At 53.1% G+C, this 25950-nt stretch overlaps 10 protein-coding genes across 10 annotated transcripts; 5 read left to right on the top strand and 5 right to left on the bottom strand.

Moving 5' to 3' along the window:
* Positions 1–213: 213 nt before the first annotated feature.
* BO88DRAFT_463734 (Gfo/Idh/MocA family protein) lies at positions 214–1508 on the bottom strand (the record flags this gene model as incomplete). Its single annotated transcript, XM_025711285.1, has 1 exon — positions 214–1508. Exon 1 carries the CDS (start codon positions 1489–1491, stop codon positions 214–216), a length of 1278 nt encoding a protein of 425 aa, XP_025562338.1. The 5' UTR covers positions 1492–1508.
* Positions 1509–1690: 182 nt separating this feature from the next.
* On the top strand, positions 1691–3916 carry BO88DRAFT_463726 (putative MFS transporter; the record flags this gene model as incomplete). Its single annotated transcript, XM_025711284.1, has 8 exons — positions 1691–2367; positions 2414–2511; positions 2562–2624; positions 2677–2915; positions 2969–3230; positions 3301–3393; positions 3486–3586; positions 3673–3916. Exons 1-8 carry the CDS (start codon positions 1881–1883, stop codon positions 3914–3916), a joined length of 1587 nt encoding a protein of 528 aa, XP_025562337.1. The 5' UTR covers positions 1691–1880.
* Positions 3917–4070: 154 nt separating this feature from the next.
* BO88DRAFT_366768 (glycoside hydrolase family 75 protein) lies at positions 4071–5343 on the bottom strand (the record flags this gene model as incomplete). The annotated part of the gene is made up of 5 exons (XM_025704052.1): positions 4071–4245; positions 4301–4567; positions 4619–4767; positions 4818–5020; positions 5074–5343. 5 exons carry the CDS (start codon positions 5338–5340, stop codon positions 4073–4075), a joined length of 1059 nt encoding a protein of 352 aa, XP_025562336.1.
* A 2997-nt stretch (positions 5344–8340) lies between these two features.
* bgt2 (GPI-anchored beta-1,3-endoglucanase EglC) lies at positions 8341–9912 on the top strand (the record flags this gene model as incomplete). Its single annotated transcript, XM_025712618.1, has 2 exons — positions 8341–8692; positions 8758–9912. Exons 1-2 carry the CDS (start codon positions 8486–8488, stop codon positions 9910–9912), a joined length of 1362 nt encoding a protein of 453 aa, XP_025562335.1. The 5' UTR covers positions 8341–8485.
* A 2351-nt stretch (positions 9913–12263) lies between these two features.
* Positions 12264–14364, top strand: BO88DRAFT_463720 (tannase). Its single transcript, XM_025711283.1, has one exon. It carries the CDS (start codon positions 12596–12598, stop codon positions 14306–14308), a length of 1713 nt encoding a protein of 570 aa, XP_025562334.1. The 5' UTR covers positions 12264–12595; the 3' UTR covers positions 14309–14364.
* Positions 14365–14518: 154 nt separating this feature from the next.
* BO88DRAFT_444260 (FAD-dependent oxidoreductase) lies at positions 14519–16529 on the top strand. Its single transcript, XM_025710092.1, has 3 exons — positions 14519–15219; positions 15305–16044; positions 16095–16529. Exons 1-3 carry the CDS (start codon positions 14567–14569, stop codon positions 16187–16189), a joined length of 1488 nt encoding a protein of 495 aa, XP_025562333.1. The 5' UTR covers positions 14519–14566; the 3' UTR covers positions 16190–16529.
* BO88DRAFT_463712 (sugar transporter) lies at positions 16010–17963 on the bottom strand. Its single transcript, XM_025711282.1, has 2 exons — positions 16605–17963; positions 16010–16553 (listed from the first exon to the last, which is right to left on the bottom strand). The coding sequence occupies exons 1-2, from the start codon at positions 17816–17818 to the stop codon at positions 16211–16213; spliced, it is 1557 nt and encodes a 518-aa protein (XP_025562332.1). The 5' UTR covers positions 17819–17963; the 3' UTR covers positions 16010–16210.
* Positions 17964–18557: 594 nt separating this feature from the next.
* BO88DRAFT_463707 (beta-glucosidase H) lies at positions 18558–21273 on the top strand (the record flags this gene model as incomplete). The annotated part of the gene is made up of 4 exons (XM_025711281.1): positions 18558–18675; positions 18734–19340; positions 19404–20670; positions 20725–21273. The coding sequence occupies 4 exons, from the start codon at positions 18558–18560 to the stop codon at positions 21271–21273; spliced, it is 2541 nt and encodes an 846-aa protein (XP_025562331.1).
* Positions 21274–21310: 37 nt separating this feature from the next.
* On the bottom strand, positions 21311–23088 carry BO88DRAFT_463700 (beta-glucosidase; the record flags this gene model as incomplete). Its single annotated transcript, XM_025711280.1, has 4 exons — positions 22880–23088; positions 22342–22822; positions 22220–22266; positions 21311–22163 (listed from the first exon to the last, which is right to left on the bottom strand). Exons 1-4 carry the CDS (start codon positions 23053–23055, stop codon positions 21311–21313), a joined length of 1557 nt encoding a protein of 518 aa, XP_025562330.1. The 5' UTR covers positions 23056–23088.
* Positions 23089–23489: 401 nt separating this feature from the next.
* On the bottom strand, positions 23490–25645 carry BO88DRAFT_59008 (neutral amino acid permease). Its single transcript, XM_025712988.1, has 7 exons — positions 25221–25645; positions 25144–25157; positions 25018–25090; positions 24629–24960; positions 24208–24566; positions 23955–24152; positions 23490–23894 (listed from the first exon to the last, which is right to left on the bottom strand). Exons 1-7 carry the CDS (start codon positions 25385–25387, stop codon positions 23664–23666), a joined length of 1374 nt encoding a protein of 457 aa, XP_025562329.1. The 5' UTR covers positions 25388–25645; the 3' UTR covers positions 23490–23663.
* Between the last annotated feature and the right edge of the window lie 305 nt (positions 25646–25950).

Genomic DNA, 25950 nt, shown 5'->3' with positions numbered 1-25950 from the left:
CCAAATAAAATCAAGTAAACGCTTATACGTAACCTCTCTTTAAGTATGTGCTTGAGGTAGACAGTTCCGCTATGTAAAAGATGTACTTGTGACCTCTTAGCTGCACATCGACAAAAGCCAGTCATAGCTATCGTCAGTCTACGAATCTCTTCCTACCGTATGCCAGGTCCATCATGCTTTCTATTCTAGCCCTCAAAGCAACCAAACAGCAACTCACAACGGCATCAAATCCCTCACCCTCACTATCTCTCCCCTCCGCATAGACTCATTAGCCGCAATCCCCGTAGCAATAGACCACGCCCCATCAACATGCGTTGCAGCCCTACCCAGAGGATCCGCATCGGGAGTACCAAACAGATCTTTCAACAGCTGGGGATCTCCACCCCCATGCCCTCCCTGACCCGTCGGCACTTCAATCTCCACCGGCTTCTCAAACAAAGGCCTTAGAAGAATACTCTGTCGTTCAAGAGCGCCCTCCAAAGCCTGCTCACCCCCGGAGTTAACATACGACTGCTCGACAACCTCCACCTCCAGCCGACCTTTACTCCCAGTAAAGTTCACCCGGAAGCCCTCCCAAGGCGCATACGCCGTGAGACTATACGTCATCACAGCCCCGGACTCATACCGGACCATCACACCCATCGTGTCCTCAATGCTGATCCCATCCCCGAACACGCTCTGATCACGATAATACCCGTCTTCCCACTCTGCATCCGCGTACATCCCTTTCAATTTCTCATTACCCTCCAGATCCAGAGAGAATGGATCATCCCGAGCCACTTCACTCCCGCGAGAACGCGAGTAGAATCTCGTCTCGCCGCGCCGCTCGGCATTCTCCTTCCCGTAGAAGCGCAGATCTCCCATCGCAACGACAGTCTCAGGTCGAGTGCGGAGCCAGAAATTGACCAGGTCGAAATGATGCGTGGACTTATGCACTAGCAGACCCCCAGTATTTCTCTTATCGCGATGCCAGCGACGAAAGTAGTCCGCTCCATGGGAGGTGTTGAGCACCCACTCGAAATGCACGGCATTGATCTCGCCGATCGCCCCGCTGGCCAGCAGCTCCGCGATGCGCGTGTTATGCGGCGCATACCGGTAATTGAATGTCACTCGGACCTGGCGCTGGGTGCGATCCACGGCGTCGAAGATCTGTCGACAACGCGGCGCATCGATGGTCATGGGCTTCTCTGTGATGACGTTACAGCCCAGTTCCAAGGCACGGACGATGTACTGGTGGTGAGTACGGTCGATGGTGGTGACGATCACCACGTCCGGACGGGTCTCCTCGATCATTCGGTCAAAGTCCCGTGCATTGTAGGTCGGAATCGCAGCATGTCCTAGCGATTGGATCTGCGAGTTGGCGTATGCCAGACGAGTGGAGTTGGTGTCGCAGAAAGCGACAAGCTGGGCGGTGCTGGGGAAGTCGCGCACGATGGCCGTGTAGAAGAACATGGCACGGCCACCGGTGCCGATGAGGGCGTATTTCTTCATTGTGCTGGTGATTTTAGGTGACAATGTCTCATGAACTTCTTGATCTTGTTTATGAAGGGGATGATTGTAGCTAGTTTATATGCTGTCGGGAGACACTCACCCGAAGCGCAGATCTGGCATCTCGCACGGACATTCCACTTCCCCCACGCAGCTTAATTGCCAGAGTTTTTCCATCAACCGGAAACAGGCCGAGATGTGGGGAGACTGGGGTTGGAGAATCTGGGGTACATCAGCCGACGAGATTGATGATGAGATGGCCTCGGTAGTTATCTGATCTGGCTGTGATTGATGGAAGTGCTGTGGCTTTAGCCGGTTTATCCTGGCTGAGGGATATAAATCACATAGAGTCACCGAGTATCTAGTCTGTTATCTGCAAGCAGGTATTCACGATGGCTACCCGTGCAGAGGAATCCCACGATGCCATCACCGCCGTGGACGCCACGGCCCATGGCACAGGAAGAGAAAAGGCAGCGGACTTTCTAGCCACTGTCAAGGAGGAAGAGCGGACATTCAGCCCAGAAGAAGAAAAGCACGTCCTTAGACGCATTGATCTTCGTATCCTCCCTCTCTTGCTAGGAGCATACTTCTTCCAACAGCTGGACAAGTCGACGCTGTCTTATGTATCCATCTTTGGCCTCGTCGAGGATGCGCATCTACATGGCCAACAGTACTCATGGCTTGGATCGATTCTGTACCTTGCTCAATTAGTGGTGCAACCACTTGCAGCCTTGCTACTTGTGAAGGCTCCTACCGGCAAAGTCATCGGAACGGCAGTGCTGCTATGGGGAAGTTCGCTGGCCATCATGGCGGCGTGCACGGACTTTCCCAGTCTACTAGGGCTGCGGCTGACCTTGGGGACATTTGAGGCTATGATCGGTATGTTCTAGTTTCATACACAGCAATATGATTGCTAACAAAACAGCACCCTCATGTGTGGCCGTCACGCAAATGTGGTGGCGTCGAGGCGAGCAGACCCTCCGAACAGCGATATGGAACGCGATGAACGGGGTCACCTTTATAGTAATTCCCCTACTACCATCCTATCCAAGCTATTCTAACTATCCCAACAGGTCGGAAGTCTATTCACCTACGGACTCGGCCACATCCACAGCGACAACCTCTACTCCTACCAAGTACATCTCCCCACTTTCCCCAAAATACCCATAATAACCCTCAAAACCACAGATAATCTTCATGTTCTGCGGCCTCCTCACCGTCGCCTACTCAACCCTAGTCCTCCTCTTCATGCCCGACTCCCCAATGGAAGCCAAATTCCTCTCCGAACGCGAAAAAGTCATCGCCGTGGAACGTCTCCGGGCTAACCAAATGGGCATCATCTCGCGGGAGTGGCGATGGGATCACGTCTGGGAGACAGCATACGACGTGAAGACGTGGCTATGGTTTTTCCTCATCGTGACTATCTCGTGCGTACACCCCCCTCCCCCCTATTCCACCATTGTAACTAACCGTAATGCAGAATCCCCAGCGGCGGCATCAGCACATTCGGCAACCTAATCATCAAATCATTCGGCTACGGATCGTTCGAAACCATCCTATTCAACATCCCCTTTGGCGTGATTCAAGTCATCGCCATCCTAGGCGGGGGGTGGCTGGCTACACGGTTCCAGAGGAAGGGGCTCGTGATTGCCCTGTTCGCGGGCATTTCTGCCATTGGAACGTTGTTGATGATTGTTGTGCCGAGGGAGCAGAAGGGGGTACTTCTATTTGGGTATTACCTGGTATGACACCTTTCCTTCTTCCCTTTTCTCACGCATACTGGACTTAGCATATTCATGATAATATGTACAGGTCTCCTGCCTCGCAGCCATAACTCCCCTCGTATACGCCTGGGAAGCGCAAAACACCGCCGGCGATACGAAGAGGAAGTGTACGTCGGCTGTGGTGTTGATAGGGATGTGTGCGGGAAATGTAGGCCCCTTCCCCCCTTCTATACAAACAACACCTATGGGGAGTTAATGCATTAACCTAACTAGGTCATCGGCCCCCAACTCTACTCCACCTCCCAAGCACCGCTTTATCGACCGGGTCTTATATCGAATCTTATTCTGTTTGTGCTGGTAGCTGTTTTTGCTGTGTACGTACCAGCATCCTACCCCCCACCCCCCCTCTCTCTCTTGTTATTGTATGTGAAGTGAATTAAGGTCTAAATGACTCTGGCAGTCTCGCTAATCTATACCTCATCTACCTGAATCGGAAGCATTCACGACGGAGGACGGAATTGGGTAAGTCGGCTCGGATTGTGGATGAGTCTATGGTTAGGAAGAAGGCGGTGGAGCAGGGGAAGGTGGTGGAGGTGGAGGATGTGAATGTGAATGTGACGGGGGAGAGGGTGGGCGTGGATGGTGATAAGGGGTTTTCGGATACGACAGATTTGAAAAATGAGGATTCTATTTTTGTTTATTGAATAGGAGGGTTGTCTTGGGTGGTATTGTTTTCGAAAGTTGTTTGATTATAGGTAGTTTTATAAAATATATGGTTTGGTAAATAAGGGTTAAGAAGGGAAGGAGACTGTGGAGCTGAGATGGTGAGGATCTCCGATATGATTGTAGATAGATGTTGATTACTCGTCGTCCTCGTCGTCATCCTCATCGTCGTCCTCATCATCATCATCGTCACCCTCGTCTTCCACATCATCCTCATCATCATCCTCCTCATCAGCATCAGCAGCGCTGCACTTCCCACTATCACAGACCAAATCATCCGAGCAGTCATCCTCAGTAGAACAAATAGCGCCTACAAAAAATCAATATGAGCCATTGTATTCGTATCGACCGGAGCGTCCACGTACCTTCGCAATGTCCCTCCCAGGAACAAGTGGCCGTGGAGCCCGAAGGACTCGGCGTGCTGGAGGCACTCGTCGCCAAGGTGGTCTGGGAGGGTACGGTGGCGCTGGAGCTGGAGCCCGAACCAGAGCCGGACTTGGAGAGACCCAGGTTAGAAGCGAGAGCGCCGACCAGCTTGTCGCCCATTGAGCGCAGGGTGCTGAAGTTGGTGATGTAGTTCTTGTCCAGGGCACTGCTGGGGAGGACGGCGTCGTCGCCGGTGAAGACGATGTCTGTTTCTGTATTAGGTAGTCCGATTTTAGGTCAGTGGGAGTAGGGCTTACAGGTCACGTCTGCTTCGGCGTGTCCCTCGGCTCCGTTGAGATCGTCGTCCGGGAAGCAGGTGCGGGCCATAAGCCATGAGGCTTCGCCGGTTACCTCGGGGTCGTCGCCGTTGGAGTCACCTAGGATGCCGTAGTACATTTTGCCGTTGCTAAGGAGGTATGTTAGCATTACGATTTAGAAGGTCGAGGGCAGACTCACCAGATCACTGCGGCAATGTTGTTACCCGGGAGCAAGTCCTCGTTGGCCGTGAGGAACTGGTCTGGGATGACAATCCAGGGAACTTCATAAGCTGCCAGGGCTCCCCAGTTGGTCTCGGGCAGACCATCCCCGTTGCCCTTGCACTTGTAGTCTATGCCATCACAGTCGACATCCATGTCGGCTACCCAGCTGAGTGCGGCACCCTGTAGTCATTAGCGAGGGCTCTGCCACTAATCTGAGGGAGGTTGCAACATACCTGGTTGAACTTGACCCAATCGCTATGAATAGTCGACTTGGGAGAGTTTTTGTCCGTATTGACAGGATAGGTAGCCTTGGACGGTACAGAGCTCGCCTTGGCTGCAGCTGACTGCAAGGCCGCGACAGGCAGGTTCGTGGCCGCGGCAAAGTAGCTGGCCGGGGGACCATTAGTTGGGCTGTTGTACTTGGAGCCATCCACAGACTGGGCTTTGACGGAGCCCGCGAGAGCGAGGAGTGCAAGACCGGCGGTAGTTTTGAATGCCATGATGAGAAGGTGGTAGGTGTTGATAAAAGCGAAGGAGGTAGATAAGGAACGATGAAAGTGAAGATGATGGTGATGGTGATAACGGTTGAGGCGAGCAGGCAATTTATATCTCCATCGTCGAGCTAGATGGTCTCGCTTCCCATCATATCCATTCACTTGCTGTCGAAAGAGTTGAGGTCTGGTGGAGCTTGGCCCCCAAGTTGAGTCGGAGCGAGCTTGTCGAGAGATCCGATGTCTCGTCACAGTGTCATCAGCGGGGGGTTATTGTTGAGCATTGCGTTGAGAACTGTTGAGAAGAGATTCTTATTTTTCTTTTCATCTTCTCAGTACCAGCTTTTACGAGTGATGTATCTACAGTTAGAAACGAGCTATTCACAGAACATGTGGTGATTGCCCCTCTGAGCAGATGATGCTATCCCCGTTGACCTGCGACCGTTTCTCCTGCACTGTTAGAGCCCGACCCCATACCCTGCAGGGACCAAAGTCAAAACGAATCACTAATGACTAAAGAAGACCCTGAATGGTGTTTAGCGATCCAGGGACGAGATTGAAGAAGCGTTTCAGCCCGTTCAGCCCGCAGGAATTCGGGAAGGAATGGGAATACGAACTTGGGGCCTTGGGGGCGGCGACAGGCGAGGTTTTGATATGAAGTCGAATGCTCTCTGCAGATATTGGTATGTCATACAATGGGATTGTGAAGGTGGAGGATCGCCATAGGATCGCCAGTGACCGTTGTTGAGGCTAATTATAGGGATGGGTGGTTTGATAGTGAGACGGCCCCCGACCGGATCATCTTCAGTGCCCGAAGTGGAAGGTCAATTCACGGGTGACCTGTGTTCATTTCATATGGGGTCAACGAAGGGGTAAATTGCCATTCGATCACTGGTGAATACTCTGCGGATAATTCCGCGTCCCTTGAGGATCAAATACCATCGGACATTATGGCTGCCTTGCACCCACCCCTTCTCTGCTTCTAGGAGTCCAGTGAGAATGAACGTGCCATAGACGATAACAGAAAAACATCTTTGGACTGATTATTGATGTATCAGTCTTCAGAAGTGTACGGAAACAATTCCCGACCGTGAGATTGGAGAATGGTCCGACCGTTCGAGCTGACAAGATCGTGCAATGAGGGCTGACGGCCCTGAGGGGAGGGTATAAAGGCGGCCATCCGTCATGCCACGGGTTGAAAGGGACAGCCGCTAGTCCTCAGCCATTGGAGGTGTGAGGCACAGCTGGTACCAGAGAGACCAATGCTGACTTCCACTAGGGTTAAGTCAAGAAGCTACGGTTTCTGTGTGAGATGGACAGGCACGTCTGGGCTTGAACCGACTCCACGAGGCCATTTTCTACGACTAAAGGGCGACTTTGCACGGTCGCATGCTGTTTGTACTTTTTGAATCGCCTTGCATCAGGCACCATTCAGGGATAGGTGTAGACAACTCACGGGTGCCAACGCAGGTACATGGATTGAGCCCTGGCCGGAAGAGATGGGAAGATGGGAAGTGGAGGATGGACGATCTTTGCTGGATGCGTGCCTCTCAGGGACCGACGAGATCCGTTGTTTAGTCACAAAGTCAAGTAACCTCGGGTCAGATCTCGATCCCACCCAGCCATGTGCCTTGCCCTTGTCCACTTCAATTGTTACCCTCACAATGAGATTTCCACCATCGCAACCATGTTCCGAGGGTTGCAAGATCAATTCATGGAGTTAAAATAGGTAGATCTAAAATTTGTCAGGTTGCACCAGATCTGCCTGTACTCTTCCATTTCTCTGCAATCGGAAACACCAACACTACTACCATGATGACTATGTATGGCAGTGCAATAGTTGGGGTCGGGTTTCAGCTTCTACGGGACAAAACACAATCCTCCGGGGCCAAATAATCCCCCCCGGATTGATGCGGGATGGTAAGTTGGGATTGCCTTGATGTTGCATGCGTTGATGTGGTGTGATGATGGTGCAGGAAGAGATGCTCGGCAGATGACCTGTCTGGTGACAACCAGACGATGTGATCAGTGCGAGCAGGGGAGTTTACCCTGTAGATGAATCAATCCATAGTGACTAGTTAGCATTCACTACTGTAGGAACCCCTGGGTGTGCCTGGACCGTTCCTGCATGGATGTCCTGCCCGACCGCGTCAGCCGGTTGGGGCCAAACATGGAAACCCGTTCGTCCAAGAAGGAAAGGATTGCTGACTATTTTCCCGTTAACCAACACCAAAACCTAACTTGGTACTGTCAAAGCCCGGGCTGGATGTCACCCCCCAAAATCCAGAGAAAAGTGACCTCCCTGAAAGCCCCCGCTGAGGGGGGAAGAGGGGGAACCCGTGCCGGAATCCATCATGGACGCTGGCAAGGCAATATCCACAAAATGGATCAAAGGACAAGAAAAAGAGAATCAGGGGGGCATAAGGAGAAGGGCTAGAAGCAACTCTCCCCACTCCGCCAGTTACTATCCATTCAAACCAGTTAAATCAGTTAATTACCGTTGAAATGAAATGGGTGTTTATTTTTATGAAGAACAAGCATCGGCCCTAAGAATAGCTTGCTATTTTTATCCCGTTACTATTGGATGGTTAGTCGGGATTGTGCCTCTGTGATTTGCCACTCGGCTGCCGGGGTGTCAATTTCGTGGCTGTCCCTGGATCCAACCAGCATTCGCCAAGGTCACCACAGATCCACTGCGCTCTTTTGTCATCCCGGCGGGGACATTCCTGATTGGACCATGTGGCAGCCACAGCTCCACTCTCTCCCAGTGGTGGGGTGGAGTCCAACTCAGGCACGAGTCTCTCCTATTGGCTACAAGATTTACTGACGGGGCGGCCGAATTTCCGGGTTCAGGCCAATCTGGTCGGGCCTCGAGTCTAGAATGTCTCGGTTGCCTCCCTTAGTTTCCTTTCCCTTGTCGGCTCTCTCTTTTCCCCTCATACATCTTACTTCTTCTCCTCTTCTCCTCTTCCTTCCTCTCTTTTCTTCATCAATCCTCTCTCTCTCCAACTCAGAACTCGGTTTATCCTTGTTCATTCCATTCTTTCTCTTACATTCCCTCCCTCGCTCTCAGCTCTCTGTGTAGCGTCTCACTCTCTTTCTCACCTTACCCACTCTTTAATAATCCCTTACGTTCTTTTTCACGACCGTCACCATGCTCTCCAAGATGCAGCTCGCCCAGCTGGCCGCTTTCGCCATGACCCTGGCCACCTCCGAGGCCGCCTACCAGGGTTTCAACTACGGCAACAAGTTCTCCGATGAGAGCTCCAAGTTCCAGGCCGACTTCGAGGCCGAGTTCAAGGCCGCCAAGAACCTCAAGACCACCTCCGGCTTCACCTCTGCCCGTCTCTACACCATGATCGTACGTCCTTCCCAGATGACAATGCATCTTATATAATGACGGTACATGTGCTAACTGCTCTATAGCAAGCCTACTCCACCAGCGATGTCATCGAGGCCATCCCCGCCGCCATTGCCCAGGATACTTCCCTTCTGCTCGGTCTCTGGGCCTCCGGTGGTGGCATGGACAACGAAATCACCGCCCTGAAGACCGCCATCTCCCAGTACGGTGAGGAGCTCGGCAAGCTCGTCGTCGGTATCTCCGTCGGCAGTGAGGATCTCTACCGCAACTCCGTCGAGGGTGCCGAGGCCGATGCCGGTGTCGGTGTCAACCCCGACGAGCTCGTCTCCTACATCAAGGAGGTCCGCTCCGTCATCGCCGGTACTGCCCTCGCCGACGTCTCCATCGGTCACGTCGACACCTGGGACTCCTGGACCAACAGCTCCAACTCGGCCGTCGTCGAGGCCGTCGACTGGCTGGGCTTTGACGGCTACCCCTTCTTCCAGAGCAGCATGGCCAACTCCATCGACGACGCCAAGACCCTCTTCGAGGAATCCGTCGCCAAGACCAAGGCTGTCGCTGGTGACAAGGAGGTCTGGATCACCGAGACCGGTTGGCCCGTCAGCGGTGACTCTGAGGGTGAGGCCGTCGCCTCCATTGCCAATGCTAAGAGGTTCTGGGACGAGGTCGGCTGCCCTCTCTTCGGTAACGTCAACACCTGGTGGTACATCCTGCAGGATGCCTCTCCCGACACCCCCAACCCCAGCTTCGGTATCGTCGGCAGCGAGCTCTCCACCACTCCCCTGTTCGACCTGTCCTGCAAGAACTCCACCACTTCCTCCTCGTCCGCTGTTGTCTCTGCTGCTGCCTCTTCCGCCGCCGGTAGCAAGGCCGTCGGTTCTTCTTCCGGTGCCCAGGCCTCTGCTACCCCCAGCTTCACCGTTGGCCGCCCCGGTGTGAACGGCACTGTCTTCGGTAACGGCACCTACCCCCTCCGCCCCAGCGGTTCCGCCTCTGCTCGTCCCTCTGCCGGTGCCATCTCCAGCGGCTCTGGCTCCGGCTCCAGCGGTTCGGGCAGCTCTGGTAGCACCGGCACCTCGGCCACCTCCGGCCAGTCCTCCACCTCCGGCTCTGCGGCCGCTGGCTCTTCCTCCCCCGCTGCCTTCAGCGGTGCCAGCACCCTCTCCGGCTCCCTCTTCGGTGCCGTTGTGGCCGTCTTCATGACCCTGGCTGCTTTGTAAGGAAATGAACGGATGACACGGGTTTCCCTCCCCGCCACCCTCGTCTCTTGGTGATAGGAGTTCTCTCGTTTTTGGGTAGCCCCGATTTTGTGTTCCGGTGTTCTTTTCGGTCGACCTTCACTTCTTGATACATATTTTTTCCATCAAAACTATTTTTGCTTGCCATGGTTGGCCCGGATGATAGACAAATGTTAATTTAGACTTGAGCTCTTTCCATCCAGCTGCATGATCAAGCGCATTGCAATCGACCGAATTGTGGGTTTGTAGATATATATTATAACAGGTTACCAGCCTACCAGCCTACCAGCCTCAGTAATTTCCTCGACAGCCCGTATGCATCGTAGTTTCCAGCGTATTCCATAAGCGCAGTTACTGCAAGTGCATCTTTATCCCAATTGTTTCCATGAGGTGCCAGCATTGCATTCCGTATAGTATCAGGTGACCCTTCTTGGGGGCCCCCTTGCTGGTTTGCTTCCTTGCAGTGCTGCGGAAGACATCCTACTTAGAAAATGTTCGCTATATGCCTAAACTGACGAAATATTCGATAATGGACCGAAGGTCTTTACTGATTATCTTCTTTGACGACTAGATTGAACTGGATCTGGAGCTCCATTTGGCTTCAAATAGTAGTAGTTCACCTCGTACAGTAATTGCTAGTAACTTCGTGGTTTCATGATGCCGGATGTCATTGAATATATATATATATATATGTACATGATTTAAACAGCATCTTGCCTTTTCGAATTAGAAAATTCGTTACTCGTGGCACCTATCTGCAAATTATAACAATACATCAAGAATCAACTGCTAATATCTAGTCCAAGATCTTTGTATCAATATCCTCGAAGCAATAACTGGCCATTATTATGGTTCGAACCTCGCATTTTCTCAAGGTTCGCCCAGTGGCCCAATCGGGAATAGTCAGGTCGCAGGTTGCAGAAATGGTCTTTCCTAGTTGGGAGGCGGTGTGAGAGACATCTTCTCCATTTCCAGTGCAACATCTTCTTCAAAAGGTTGTCTGATTGCAACACTTGTTGCATCGGGCAAGTTCGGGGCCCGCTGGGTGATTCTACTCCATCGCATCCACTTGAATGGAATTGTAGTAGTGAAAGCAAAAGTGATGAAAATTCTGGCAAGGTACCATCATCCATCCATGGCTGTTCCATCCACGGTTCCCCGTAAAATGTCTGCCTGAGGCTACAAAATTGTCCGTTCGAGTCACGTGCTGACATTGTCTCCTCCAGTCATTCTCTGCCTTGCAGCTTTGTCCCCCCACAAGCACCCTTTTTATCAGACTAGACTATTCCAGAATACCCCTGTGGGCCTGGACACATCATCCCACCCTATCCCTACCATGTTGCAACTTGTACGCTATGGGAACCCTGCTTGCAAATGTCCTAAAGGGTGCAGACTGCAGATTCCACATCAGAACAAGGGATACCGCTTTCTGCTTTCGCTCGTCAATAATCTGAGGAGAATTGAGAACGTATTCTACGAGTGAATGAGTTCACCAGAAAGCATGGTGTTCTCCCTTTATCCCGTGATGCGGCATCTGAGTACCATTGTGGCCAGTCTGCAGCAGCAGCAGCGTTATCTGATCCAATAGTACGGATTTTGCTAAGGATCTACTGCAGCCAACGGACACAATGGATTGACTGTTTTCGAACCAGCATTGTCTGGTTCACAATACAATTGCAACGTGTTGCCCCACAACAGACCATGGTCTGGCTGCTACCTAGGCCTCCTGTAGCTGGTCTGGTCGTCATGCCCATTGCCATTGAATACATTCAGTCCGAGTAGGAATAGGTACACTGTCTAGGACATCTTCTGGGAGCCATGGCATGCAACAAGACTGCAGGATGGGCTCATCCTATGTACCCATTCCATCTCCGATAACCGGACCGTACCTAATTGCCTACTTTGCGCTCTTGCAACCTTCATTCTCGTACGACTGCGGTTCCTGACCTGCCCAATAATTTCTAACTCGTATAACCCAAACAGGGATGGATACTGCTTTAGTAATTGACCAGGAGCTTCAAGGTCTCCGATCAGCCCATTGATCACTGGATTGGCCGACTGTCTTTGTTGGGCAACCTCACCCGACCTGATTCGGAGATTAGAGTATAGGGCATGTTCTCAGTACCTGGAAACATGCAGTTCTGGAAGGAACCGAGCAGCGACTGCCGAGAATCTTCCTGATAAGCGGGAGGGTGCAGCGGAGACTTTCACCTTTTCGGAAGATGATCGCCGCCAGCCGCGTTAGTCCGTTTCAACGCTCTTTTCCTGGTGGACCAGCTTTAAGCTTAATCCCCCAGTCATGCCAACCGCTGAGACCTGATCTCTTATCATCAGTTGCAGAACCTGTACCTGCAGGGCCTCGTCATCCTTGCTCCATTCTTTATTTCCTTCTCGCCAGGCAGCACCCAAACCTTGCCATTTTCAGGTTCATCGGCCGGATTAGTTCTCTCGGTTGTAACCGAACCGGCGGACGACCGTATCCTCAATCAAGATGGTTGTTTCCAATGCTTCGTGGGTGGGGTGGATTACGTTGCTTGCAGTGGTTGCAGAACCATTCAAATATTCTCTCAGGCGTATATAATGGCTACGTATCCCTGCTGCAGTCAATCTTCTACTCAACCAGTCACTCCTTCAGTCTCTCTTTACCTTTGGTCAGTCGTTCATTATGTCCAAGTTCCTCCTTTGGACCGTCTCCGCGGCGGCCCTCGCGCGCGCCGCGACTCTCGAGCAGGTCTGTACCCCTGCTCATGCAAAGGCTGCTGTGCCCGCATCCGGCCTGGTGCAGGGTGTGGTCACCAACCCTTCCAGTGTCACTGCGGTTCCCGTCTACAATGAATCCACCTCTGGATCCGACTACTACCCGGCCGGAACCTATGATTACTGCAACATCACCATGACTTATTCTCATGCCGGCAAGGACGACAGCGTCCTGCTGCAATTCTGGATGCCCACTCCCGATGACTTCCAGAACCGCTGGGTGTCTACCGGTGGCTTTGGCTTTGCCATCAACGTTGCCTCCAACGTGCCTGCTGGTCTTCCCTACGGTGCCGTCGCCGGCCGGACCGACGGTGGCTTTGGCAGCTTCGACACCCAGTTCTCCTCTGTGTACCCCCTGGTGAATGGTACCGCCAACTACGATGCCCTGTACATGTTCGGCTACCAGGCTCACCACGAGATGTCCTCCATCGGCAAGGCGTTCACCAAGAACTTCTACAGCATGTCTGACAAGCTCTATGCCTACTACCAGGGCTGCTCCGAGGGTGGTCGTGAGGGCTGGAGTCAGGTGCAGCGCTTCCCCGAGGAGTGGGATGGTGCCGTCATTGGTGCTCCTGCCATCCGCTATGGTCAGCAGCAGGTCAACCACTTGGTGCCCCAGGTCGTGGAACAGACCCTCGACTACTACCCTGAGAACTGCGAGTTCTCCGAGATGGTGACTCTGATCATTGACGCCTGCGATGAACTCGATGGCCGCAAGGACGGCGTCATCGGCCGCACAGATCTGTGCCAGCTCAACTTCGACCTCAAGTCCACCATCGGTAAGCCTTACGCCTGCAACGCCACCACCAGCATGGGTGTGACCACCCCGGCCCAGAACGGCACCATCACGGCGGAGGGTGTGCGCGTCGCTCAGACCATCCTGGACGGATTGAAGGACTCTCAGGGTCGTCAGGCCTACTTCTGGTACCGCATTGGCTCGGAGTTCACCGATGCAGAGACCACCTACGACTCGACCACCGGCACCTACGGTATCGACATCTCCGAGCTGGGTGGTGAGTGGGTGACTCACGGACTGCAGCTGCTGGACCTCGACAACCTCTCCACTCTGGACAACGTCACCTACGACACCCTGCGTGACTGGATGCTCGAGGGTCTCCAGCGCTACGAGGATGTCCTGCAGACCACCTGGCCCGACCTGTCCCGCTTCCAGGCTGCAGGCGGTAAGGTCATCCACTACCACGGTGAATCGGACAACAGCATTCCTCCGGCGTCTTCGGTGCGCTACTTCGAGTCCGTCCGCGACACCATGTTCCCCAACAAGACCTACAACGCCTCGGTTGAAGCCCTGAACGAGTTCTACCGTCTCTACCTGGTTCCCGGTGCCTCCCACTGCAACACCAACTCTCTTCAGCCCAACGGACCCTACCCCCAGAACTCCCTCGGCGACCTGATGAACTGGGTCGAGAAGGGCATTGAGCCGGTGACTCTGAACGGCACGGTGCTGAGCGGCGATCTCGAGGGAGAGGAGCAGAAGATCTGCTCGTGGCCTCTGCGTCCTCTGTGGAAGAACAACGGCACGGAGATGGACTGCGTGTACGACCAGAAGTCGATTGACACTTGGTTGTATGATCTGGATGCGTATGACATCCCGATCTACTAGTGCCTTTTAAGTAAGGTCCATTCTGTACATTGTACATTAGTGAACATAATACCAACCACCACCCGATCCACCAAACTCTATACACAGACCAAACCAAAGTAGACCCCAACCAAGTAACAGGTAATAAACTTCCGACCATCGGCTCATCCCGTAGGCAACAACATCATAATGACTCCCCACCTCAAGCTTATCCCCACCTCAACCAACACCCTATCTACACCTACACCTACACCTCAAACCTCCAAAACAACAACCACCATGAAAATCATCATCATCGGCGCCGGCATCTCCGGCTGCACCGCATACCTCACCCTCCGAAAACACCTCCCCCCACCACCCCCCTCATCACCAACCCAAGACCACGAATACACCATCTACGAAGCCTACCCCTCCCCCAACTCCCCCAACCAACCCACCAACCCCACAAACAAAATAACCATAGGCGGCGGCCTCGGCATCTCCCCCAACGGCCTGCGCGTCCTCGAACGCCTCGACGAGACCATCCTCCACGACGCCGTCAGCAGCGGCTACATGCTCGACCACACCAACCTGAAAGATAAGCACGGGAAGACACTAATCCAACTGCCATCATCATCATCCTCGTCCAGCAGCGACTGCAGCGGAAGCAGTAGTGGAGGCAGTAATGGAAACAAAGCACTCCACCTCCTCGGCACAAGCCGGCACAACTTCTGGCTCGCTCTGCACAGCCGTATCCCGGAGAACATCATCGTGTATAATAAGCGCGTAGCCAGGGTGATATCCCACCCTACCCAGCGGAATACGGTCACGTTCGTGGATGGGAGTGAACCTGTGGATGCGGATTTGGTGATTGGGGCGGATGGGTTGAGGAGTGTGGTTCGACAGAGTTTACTTGATGGTGAGGGGGAGGGGTTGGGTGGGCCGAGATATGAGTGAGTATACACCTTACCCTATCCTACCCTATGTATCTATCTCATGAAGTGAAGTTTATATACTAATAATATATATAAATGAAAGAGGCCTTATCGGTATCGGCGGCTTCCTACCCACTTCCACCATCCCCCAAACCATCACCACCACCACCACAATCGGTGGTATAGAACCCGGCTCCCTAAACCTCCACTTCAGCGGCACAGGTTTCTTCGGCTACTTCTACGCCACCAGCTCACCCACCTCCCCGACTCGCTCTTCAGCCTATCATGTCTCTGAGCCGGGGGATACCTTAGTCTGGTGGACTACTTACTCAACACCTACATCTACATCTACCCCTCCCGATGGGAGGGATGTTGATGTAGATGATGTGAAGGCTCAACTGAAAGAGCGATTCTCCACCTGGACCGACCCCCTCGTGCGGCACATCATCAACTCCGTCGAGGTGCAGACCATGTGGCCTACCTTCACCACTCCTGAACTTCCGACGTGGGAGAGGGAGGGCGTGGTGCTGGTGGGGGATGCGGCGCATGCGTTGCCGTCGACGTCGGGCCAGGGGGCTAGTCAGGCGTTGGAGGATGTGGAGGCGTTGGCGAGGTTGGTGGGGCATGAGGTTGGGGTTTGGTATATGGAGCAGATGAGGGGATCTGGTGGTGGTGGGGTTGAGGGTGAGAAGAGGGCGATTCAGATGGCGTGTAAGAGGTATGTGGAGATGAGGATGCCGAGGGTGAAGCGGATTTTGGATACGGCGAGGGGGATGCAGAATAGTAAGAGGGATATGGGCGGGTGGGGGGAGTGGGTGATGTATTGGGTGATGTGGGTTATGGGTATGTTTATTCCTTGGGGTGTTGAGAGAGGATCGTGCTAATGTGGGCAGGGTTCTTTCCTGGGTTGGTTGCGAGGCAGCAGCAGGAGGTGTTTGGCTATGATTTGCCTGCGGAGGTGGAGCGGGTGTTGGATCAAGGATTGTAGTATCATTCGTCGTATATAGTATCAGGCCGCAACTCTCTCCTCATGAACACTATTCACCTTCTTCTCTTCGAACCGCTTCTCTTCATCCTCTTCCCTCTCTACCGGCCCATCGAAGATCACCGCCACCTGCTCCAGCGAGTATCCCTTTGTCTCTGGGTAGAAGAAGAATGCAGTCACTGCAAACAGCACCAGCACCACAATAAACACAATGTAATACCGCCACCCAATCGCATCCAGAGCAATCGGATTCACAAATGTATTGAAGAACATGCCGATAATCGTCGCCACCCAGGTCACGGTCAGACCGCGGGATCGCAGTCGGTAGGGCCAGATTTCGCAGGGGTACGAAGTTAAGAACGGGGTCCTAGATCATATTAGCATAAACAATAAGTTGTTCCTGTTGGAGTGGACTAACAAAGCAATGCAGTATCCTGAAAAGTAGATGAAAAGGAACGGGATCACAGCACCCCCCGTGGCCGCGTTGTTAGTGGTCTGGAAAGATCCTGAGAGCGCTGTCACCAGCACGTAGCTGACGAACATGATGCCCGCCGAGGAAAGGAACATTCGACGGCGACCAAAGTTATCAATCAGAAACGCTCCTAAAACAGCAAAGATGAGATCCCACATCTGCAGACAGGCCGAGATGAGCGTCTGGTCACGGACAGTGGTAATTCCGATCGAGTCCAAGATGAGCGACAGGTAATACGAGATCACTCCGTTGCCGGTCCACTGCGCGAATAGTCCCAAAGTAATAGAGATCATCAGGCGCCATCGGTTTCCCGGAGTCTTCACCATCTCTAAGTAGCTGCCACTGCTGTGGGCTTCTTGCTCCGCTTGGATGGTCGAAGTGATCTCGGAGAATTCATATGCCACAAGGGGAGAGCTCTCATCGCCAGCCGCGTGATAGCGTGTAAGGATTGCCCGAGCCTCCTCATTGCGGCCTACTGAGATCAGCCAGCGAGGGCTTTCCGGGGCCAGAAGGAACCCTGGTAATCCAACAACAGGCACTAGGGCCTGGAGGACAGAAGGGAGTCGCCAAGCCCAAGAGGAGCTGTAGGTACGAGACGAAAAGACGACCCAAGCAGCGACTGTCCCACCGACATACCACCCAGACATGAACAGCGAGTTGAAAATGCTGCGGTGACTCGGGTAGGCGACTTCGTTGATGAGCAGAGGAACGGCATTGCCGAACAGGGCAGACGCGCCTCCCAGAAAGAGACGAGCAAGCATAAACGCAGTTGCATTGGGGGCAGCAGTCTGGAGAGCACAGCCCAGCGTCAAGAAGACGTATCCAAGGTAGACGCCTGGCTTGCGCCCATATCGATTGGCAATCCAGGATGCACTTGGGTAGCCAATGCCGCAGCCAAGCCAGTAGATGGCATTCAGCCATCCCAGTTTTGCCCCGGTAGGATTGTTCATGAAAGATTTCCACTGGTCCAAGGCTTCAAGACCGTTCATGAGAGATCCGTCGAAGCCATTGGCGGATGAGAACATAACCAATGAAAGGATGATGAGATTGAGTCGCACCAAGTGAGGCTGCTTGTACCATGCAGGACCTGAAGGGAGGACCGCCGCGAGGTGATCTTCTCCTGCATGCTTGCTCGATGTGTCTGCTTTGCTGATGCCCATTGTGAGTTCCGACGTTTGATGAAGACAGTAAACTCGGCATAGGCAAACCGAGGAAGCGCAGGCTATTTCAAGGATGGCCTGAGAGGCGCCAATACGTCGGCGGTTTATTCCTTCGCACCCCGCTAGCTACGTCTCGTGTGGCTTTCCTGGAACACGACGACTGCTGAACGCTGATGCTATTAGCGAACTTTTACCCTGCGAATGATTCGGAACCAAGCCATGTTAAACCGCCAATCGTAGCGAGGCGGCTATACCCATATCCATGACGCGAGAGACGCTGGACGGCTCATCATTTTGCTTAATCCACAGACGCACGGTTATCTGAGAAACGGCAGGAAGGACAGTGTGGAGAACTGGGGGAAGTTGGGGTAGGGCAACGGCAAGGAGTCGGGGAAGAACAGACGGAGAAACGGAGAAAAGGAGAAACGGAGAATTAGAGGAACTCTGAAGCCAGTCAAATGGGAATGGATGGCTTTGAAGAATCAATCAGAACTCGCGGAGCTGGTGGAGCTGGCCCGTCGACCCAGAGATCACCCCATCCATGCTGGCCTCGGTCGGCACCATGCGAGCTCCTATGTACTCCGTAAGACACACTGCGATGTCCATCCGCGCGTTTGCGAGAACATAATTAGTTGGTGCGCCCAGGACTGCACAAGATGGAGGTGGAAATCTGTGAGCATTCTGTCTCAGCTCCCGACACACTATCCCCAACCACACGCTGTAGCAGACTGCACGCATCATGCCTTGCGTACATGCCGCCGCCGAGACGGACAAGTCCTTTGTTCAAATCGCAAACGCCGATATTGAGGAGCTCATCAAGCAACTGACCCTAGATGAGAAAGTTGCTCTGCTAACGGGTATGCCCACGACGCACAGCTTCCTAAACATGATCAAAAGCTGACTGCTTCTGGCTAGGTGACGATTTCTGGCACACCGTTCCAATCCCCCGGCTCGGGATCCCGTCAATTCGCCTGTCTGACGGCCCGAATGGCGTCCGTGGCACCCGCTTCTTTGGCAGCGTGCCAGCAGCTTGTCTGCCATGCGGTACGGCCATTGGAGCGACATTTGATAAAGATCTCGCTGTACAGGTTGGCCATCTGCTAGCAGCAGAGGCCAAGGCCAAAGGCGCCCATGTTGTCCTTGGCCCGACGATAAACATCCAGCGAGGTCCGCTGGGAGGCCGGGGGTTCGAGTCGTTCTCTGAGGACCCGCTGCTGTCAGGTATTATAGCAGGCCATTATTGCAAAGGCTTGAAGGAGGAGAACATCGTTGCAACGCTCAAACACTTCGTATGCAATGACCAGGAACATGAGCGAATGGCTGTCAATTCCATTCTCACCGACCGGGCGCTGAGGGAGATTTACCTTCTGCCATTCATGATTGCGATTTCCCTGGGAAAGCCCGAAGCCATCATGACGGCATACAACAAAGTGAACGGGCTTCATGCATCGGAGAGTCCAACGCTTCTTCAAGACATCTTACGTAAAGATTGGGGTTGGGAGGGTCTGTTGATGAGTGACTGGTAAGGTTTCCATAATCGCGATCACACCTGTTCCAACCCTTCTCGTCGCTGACTCGCTGGCAGGTTTGGAACATATAGCACATCCGAGGCCATCAACGCTGGACTCGATCTTGAAATGCCAGGACCGACAAGATGGCGCGGCAGTGCTCTGTCACATGCCATCACCGCAAACAAGATTCCCATGGCGACGGTAAATGCCCGTGTTCGTGCTGTGCTGCGTCTGGTCCAGCAAGCCAGCCGATCGGGTATTCCTGAGCGTGCCCCGGAATTGCAGCTGAACCGTGCCGAGGATAGACGGCTACTCAGGAAGATCGCCTCAGAGGCAGTTGTCCTCCTCAAGAACGATGACAGCATTCTGCCTCTGGACAAGTCAAAGAAAATAGCCATCATCGGCCCTAATTCCAAGATTGCCACCTACTGCGGAGGGGGCAGTGCAGCGCTCAATCCCTACCAAGCTGTAACTCCCTTTGAGGGGATTTCGAATTCAGCTTCCGGCGGCGTGGAGTTCGCTCAGGGGATATACGGACACCAAAACCAGCCCTTGCTGGGAAAGCGCCTGCGGACTCAGGACGGTATTACTGGATTTACCTTGAGAATCTTCAATGACCCTCCCAGCGTAGCCAACAGAGTACCACTCAAGGAACGACACGAGACGGACTCGATGGTATTCTTCCTTGATTACAATCACCCAGAGCTGCAACCCGTGTGGTTTGCAGACGCGGAGGGATATTTTGTCCCAGAGGAAACCGGCCTCTACGACTTTGGCCTTTGTGTGCAAGGGACGGGCAAGCTATATGTGGATGGAAACCTAGTAGTCAATAACGCTGATATACAAAGGCCGGGGTCTAGCTTCCTTGGGAGCGGCACCATGGAAGAAATAGGCACATTGAAGCTCACGGCCGGTCGACAGTACAAGATCCATGTGCAGTGGGGATGTGCTAAAACCAGCACGTTCAAGGTTCCCGGGGTAGTCGACTTTGGTCACGGTGGCTTCCGGTTCGGCGCCTGCAAGCAGCTCTCGCCTTCTACAGGTATCGAAGAGGCAGTGCAGCTGGCTGCATCGGTTGATCAGGTCGTACTCGTGGCTGGGCTGAGTGCGGAATGGGAATCAGAGGGCGAGGATCGCACGAACATGAGCCTGCCACCACATACAGATGAGCTGATATCTCGGGTACTTGAGGTGAACCCGGACACTGTTGTCATTCTGCAAAGCGGAACTCCCGTAGAGATGCCCTGGATTCAGAAGGCAAAGGCAGTGCTGCACGCTTGGTATGGCGGTAACGAAACTGGCAATGGCCTTGCGGATGTCATCTTCGGCGACGTGAACCCGGTAAGCTCTTCATTCCAACTGGCCTGGTGGTGCTAACTTATTCGGATGTCTTAGTCTGGCAAACTTCCACTCACGTTCCCCCGCCACGTCAAACACAACCCCACCTATTTCAATTATCGATCAGAGGGTGGTAGAGTCCTATATGGTGAGGACGTATATGTCGGTTACCGGTTCTATGACGAGGCTGAGATCGATCCGCTGTTCCCTTTCGGCCATGGTCTCTCGTACACAACATTCGAACTATCGGGGCTATCCCTCGAAAGGGAGGCATGTTCACTGCACGCCACCTGCACGTTGCGTAATACCGGATCCAGGGCTGGAGCGGAGGTGATACAGCTGTATGTCGCCCCGGTCTCGCCGCCAATCAAGCGGCCACTGAAGGAGCTAAAGGGTTTCCGAAAAGTCTGGTTAGAGCCAGGTGCAGAGGAGGTGGTGCAGATTCCGCTGGATCTTACCCGCGCGACAAGCTTCTGGGATGAGAAGAGCAGTAGCTGGTGCAGCCACAGTGGCACATATCAAATCATGCTTGGAACCAGTAGCCGTGGGACGTTCTTGGAGGACGCCATAGAATTGAGTGAGACCACCTTCTGGTCGGGACTCTGAGCGGGGCTTATATCAAAGAAATAGCACGCTGACACTATTATGAATTACCTTTCACTCGATCTGTATCTATCCAGGTTTGTAGATGCATCGTAACCATGCTTTCGCTACTGTCTATGCGAGACAGGATGTCGGTTGACTGCCGTAGGTACTCGGCTGCTCGCTCCGCTTCCGGGCCAGCTGGATGGAATGGGCATACCAGCAAGCCCGCCGCGATATCACGCACTTTGTGCGCCAAATGTAGACCATTCGCTTCCAGGTTGATCTGGGGCAGGCTGAATAGGATGCAGAATAGTTGACGACAAAGATCTTCCCTTTGAAGCCACAACGCTTTTGCATCAAGCATTGGTTGTGCATGGTCGGTAGATGTTAATGATAGCTCTGATTTGTGCGCTTGCGCCGCCTCCAGCTGATCAACAAGCAAGCTTTGTAGCCACAGGTGTGTGACATGTAGATTTACTCGCATAGAAGCAAAATGTGACTGCGTCATCTCTGTCACACCAGTGTTCCCACCGTTAGCGATAGTGTCGGTATCCGATGGCTGCCATGGCCGGAGGAGAGGTGGAATATCATCCAGTAAGAACCGTAAATTGTGAAGACGATCCTGGATGTAAGAAATTTGCACGGCTGGATCGCGGGCCCTCACACAGGGACACGGGCCAGCCGGTGATTCCGGACAGGTGCTCCTGATAGCAGCCCAGAACACCTTGGAGTGGAGGATAAAGCCCGTTACCAGGCATGCACTTTGGGACGGTGGCATAAGCACCTCGTTCTCGAAGATCATTTCGTCATCGACTTCGAGTGGCATGAGATCTTCCGGGTTGATAGAGTGAAGAAGGATGGGATCCAGGTATGACAATCGCTCTCCTAGCACATTCTGCAGTTGATTATGGCTGGATCAAATGAGCAAGACTGCAAGACAACTACTCTCCGGGTCATGCCCACTTACACGAATCCATAGAAAATCAACCAAAAGCCCTTCTTCCGCAGTTGAGTCTCAATGCAATTAAGTCCATCATATTCAGAGACGCGATGGAGGTTTAACAAGCGAGCAAGTTATGTTGCCTCCACATCTAACATACGGGACCAATTATGGTCACCCAACTGCCGAAATGCAGCATACATCAAGTACGAGATGGCAAACTTCTGGAAATTAATGTGGTCGAAGTAGGTCAAGTCCCTCAGCCGCAAAATTTTGTCATAGCAATGACGGACCATGTCCCTACGTGACGTGAACCTCAAGGGCGGGGTCGCACTTCGATATGAATGAAATCTGCTAGGCATAGTGGCGATGACCACCGCAGCGATGGCGGTGATGAGCCCAAGAAATCCGCTATCCTCGCGATCATGGTTCTCCTGCAAAGACTGTCGAAAAGACGGCCGATGCACTATTGGAATCAGAGGATACAGGTAATCCAGATAGTCCTGCATGATGCAGGAAAAAAGGTGTCGATCGCACAGATCATCCGTGGGATAATTGATGGCGCCCAAAACCCGGGCCTCCCCACTCTCTCCATCTGGCTGCGAGTGTGCCGGAGATCTTGTATGTGAGCTTGGAGTGTATGTTAGCAATGACCACTCACGGCAGAAGAAGATCGGATTAGCGTACCGTTTCTTTGGGCCTCGCGTCCGGGATGGAGATAGAAAGGTGCACGGCAGGTCTAATCTAGCACAGCGCCCACATCTGGAAGGGGCATCGGTCGATGATGAAGTCACATTGCATTTGACCTTGCGCTTCCGGCAGATGTCACAAGCCTGGGTGGCCAACTCTGCACGCGTGGTCATGGCAACATTTATTCTCAACAGCAGACGACCGAAAGGGAAGTACTGGAAGGTTGGATGGTTGGATATTGCCGGCTGCCAACGGTTGGTGGATTGCATGGTGCTGCTGTATGCCTGAGGCATGACAGCCAACACAAAATGTCTGTGTTTGTGCTAACTAGTTAGTCATGTAGATGGTGCTTAATCAGCACGCATAGTTAATCCCAGCTCGCCTCCCAGTCATACTCGCCAGCACTCAATCAACCGCCTGCTGTTAGTGTAGGATATTGAGACCTAGTACTCAATTTTCAATCATATACAAGGGAAGCTTAACCTCTAGCTTGGATTGTAGGCTCTCCTGAGCTTCAATCTTCAAACAGGCAGTTACATACCCACCGTGGATTAGGGTACAAGGGGTTGCGACCGGATAACTCCACTACAGAGGACAATCTTGAAGTAATAGATCGGAAGATAGATGGTAACATATTATGTACTCATGAAAAAATCATTAGCTAGTCCGTCATGCAAATAAACCCGTCACGCCGTCATCTGCCGCGGTCCCAGACACGCGGCAAAAGAATTCGCTCATAAACGCCATTAATGATGTAAAGTCTATATATATAGATGCACATTCAGCTGTCCGTGTTGGCACAGGTGAAGCTGTTGCTGTTGGCATCGTTGTGGATGGCTGTTCCCGAGGCATAGAGACCCAGGACACACAGCACCAAACCAAACACGGCGATACCGGCATTCAGCACGGTCAGGGCGATCTTGCGGGGGCTGGCAAACCACTGGCCGTAGTTAAGGTGGAGCCAGTAGATACCACTGAGACCATAACTGAACCAACTAGCGAAGAGCGCGCTCTGAATTATGACATTAGCGACGGCACGAGATGAAACTGTGCAGGGAAGTAGGTGACTTACAATCAGAGAGTTGAGGTCGCTGAAGACAGGGATGGCCTCGGCGATAATCCAGGCAACCAGCCAGCAGGCCAAGCCCAAGGCGATCCAGACAAGGACCGAGCGGCGGCTACGGCTGTGGATGAGACCCGACTTGGAGCAAGTGCGGAAGTAGATGTACTTCAAGCCAATGTGACCATTAACGACACCGGCACCGACAATCTGCGAAGATGTTAGTGTTCGTGCAACGAGGAAATTCATCAGTCGGTCTACTTACGGTGGGAATAGCAATTCCATATGCAACCTTCTTCAAAAGAGGACCAGCGGAACTGAGAGCGGGGGATTGCACATCCTTGCCGACGTAGTAGTAGATGACGCAGGCAGCAGTCACGTACAGACTGATTTCAAATGTCTGCAGCATGAACAGCGACTTCTTGAAGTCCTTGGGCTGCTCCATCTCGGCGATAAGACCGAAGAAGGCGACGTGCGCACAGTAGGCGAAGACAATGTTGGAGACCGCGGTGAAGGCCGTGTAGAGGGTGGTGTCAACAGTAGCCTCGATGATGCGACCGGGGTGCTTCTCAACACCCACACCGATCATGGTGATCATGACAGCACTGAAGATACTGAGGAAGGCTAAACAGCAAGATGTCGGTCAGATCATGATTCGTACGTAGGCCGAGGGGAAATGTACTCACAGGCAAAGGAAATCCAGGTCATGCCCTTCATGGTACGGGGAATGGAGAGGACCATGGAAATAACCATGCCAACCACACTGAAGACGATGGAGCAGGTGCCATGGTCGGTGATGGTGTTCATCATAACACGGAAGGTCAGGAGATGGCTGCCCATGACAAAGATGCAAAAGAGGAACTGGCCCAGGCCGAAGAGTTCACGGCCAAAAGGGCCCATCAAGATTTCTCCCGCATCGGCGAGGTTCTGAATGTGGGGGTAGCGTTCTCTGAACAATCCAATGTTGTAACCGGTGTAGGTTGCGAGAATTCCGAGACCAACGATGAGGATGATAGCCCTGAAGGATGGGAGTTAGCGGATTGTGAGGTTACATCGTCGATCCGGCTAGACTTACGGGACGAAACCCAGGGTTGCAACGGCGGCGGGTAGCGAGAGCACACCCAGCGAGACAGACTCGCAAATCATGACTGCGGAAGTATTAGAGTTTGTGATGCAGAGAAGAGGTAGGAAGAAAGCATACGCAGTCCACATTGCCTGTTGTGAATGTGTTAGCAGAAATTCCGTAGAATTGGTGGGAGGCGGGGAGCGGATACATACCACCACTTCAAAGTCTTGTACTTGATTTCGGCAAACTCCTCATTACCGAAAGCGTCGGACTCCTCCAGGCCCGGCTTGAGGTTTTGCTCCACCTGGCTGATATCCTCCTTCTTCTCGTCAATGCCTTCGGTGGCGTAGGGAGGGGGACTGTCGTGAACGGCCTCCATGGTGGTGAGGTGTAGGGTGTAGGCCGTGTTGAAAGGCGGAAGGTAAAGGGAGGAGTAGGAGGAGGGAGAGGAAGACGATGAGGTGAAGAGAGGAGGAGAAGAGGGAAGGAGGAGTAGAGTGGAGGCGAAGAAGGGGAGCTGGGGGGATGGGGGAGAATAAAAGGAAGATTCGGGAAAAGTCTGCGGATAATATACGGTGATTTGAAAGGCACAGACAGGATTGAGTTTCGGGCAGGCACGAGTTGACAAGCCTGGAATTCTGGGGACAACAAATTGACTGGAGAGCTGAACCTGAGAGGCAACGCTGATTCAGAGGCCGGACTTGTGGGGAAAACCTAAGCCAAAAAGCCCATCGTATGTTTCTACCGTTTTGAGACAAGCAACGGTTCTTCTCCTCACCGGACACTCGCTGATCGGACCGCATCCGAGGTTGATGACCATGAATAATTGGTCATCCCCCCGATGGCGGACTGTCCGCTCCAATCATGAAGGTTAAGATGACACAGGGAAACCATGGATGGGCTCCGCCAAGCACAGCGCCGTCGCTACCAGCGTCCCTCGGA

Source organism: Aspergillus vadensis, assembly GCF_003184925.1.
Source record: "Aspergillus vadensis CBS 113365 unplaced genomic scaffold BO88scaffold_13, whole genome shotgun sequence".
Taxonomy (NCBI): Eukaryota; Fungi; Ascomycota; class Eurotiomycetes; order Eurotiales; family Aspergillaceae; genus Aspergillus; species Aspergillus vadensis.
The sequence above is the reverse complement of the archived record's forward strand: the minus strand, read 5'-3'. Positions and strand labels throughout refer to the sequence as shown.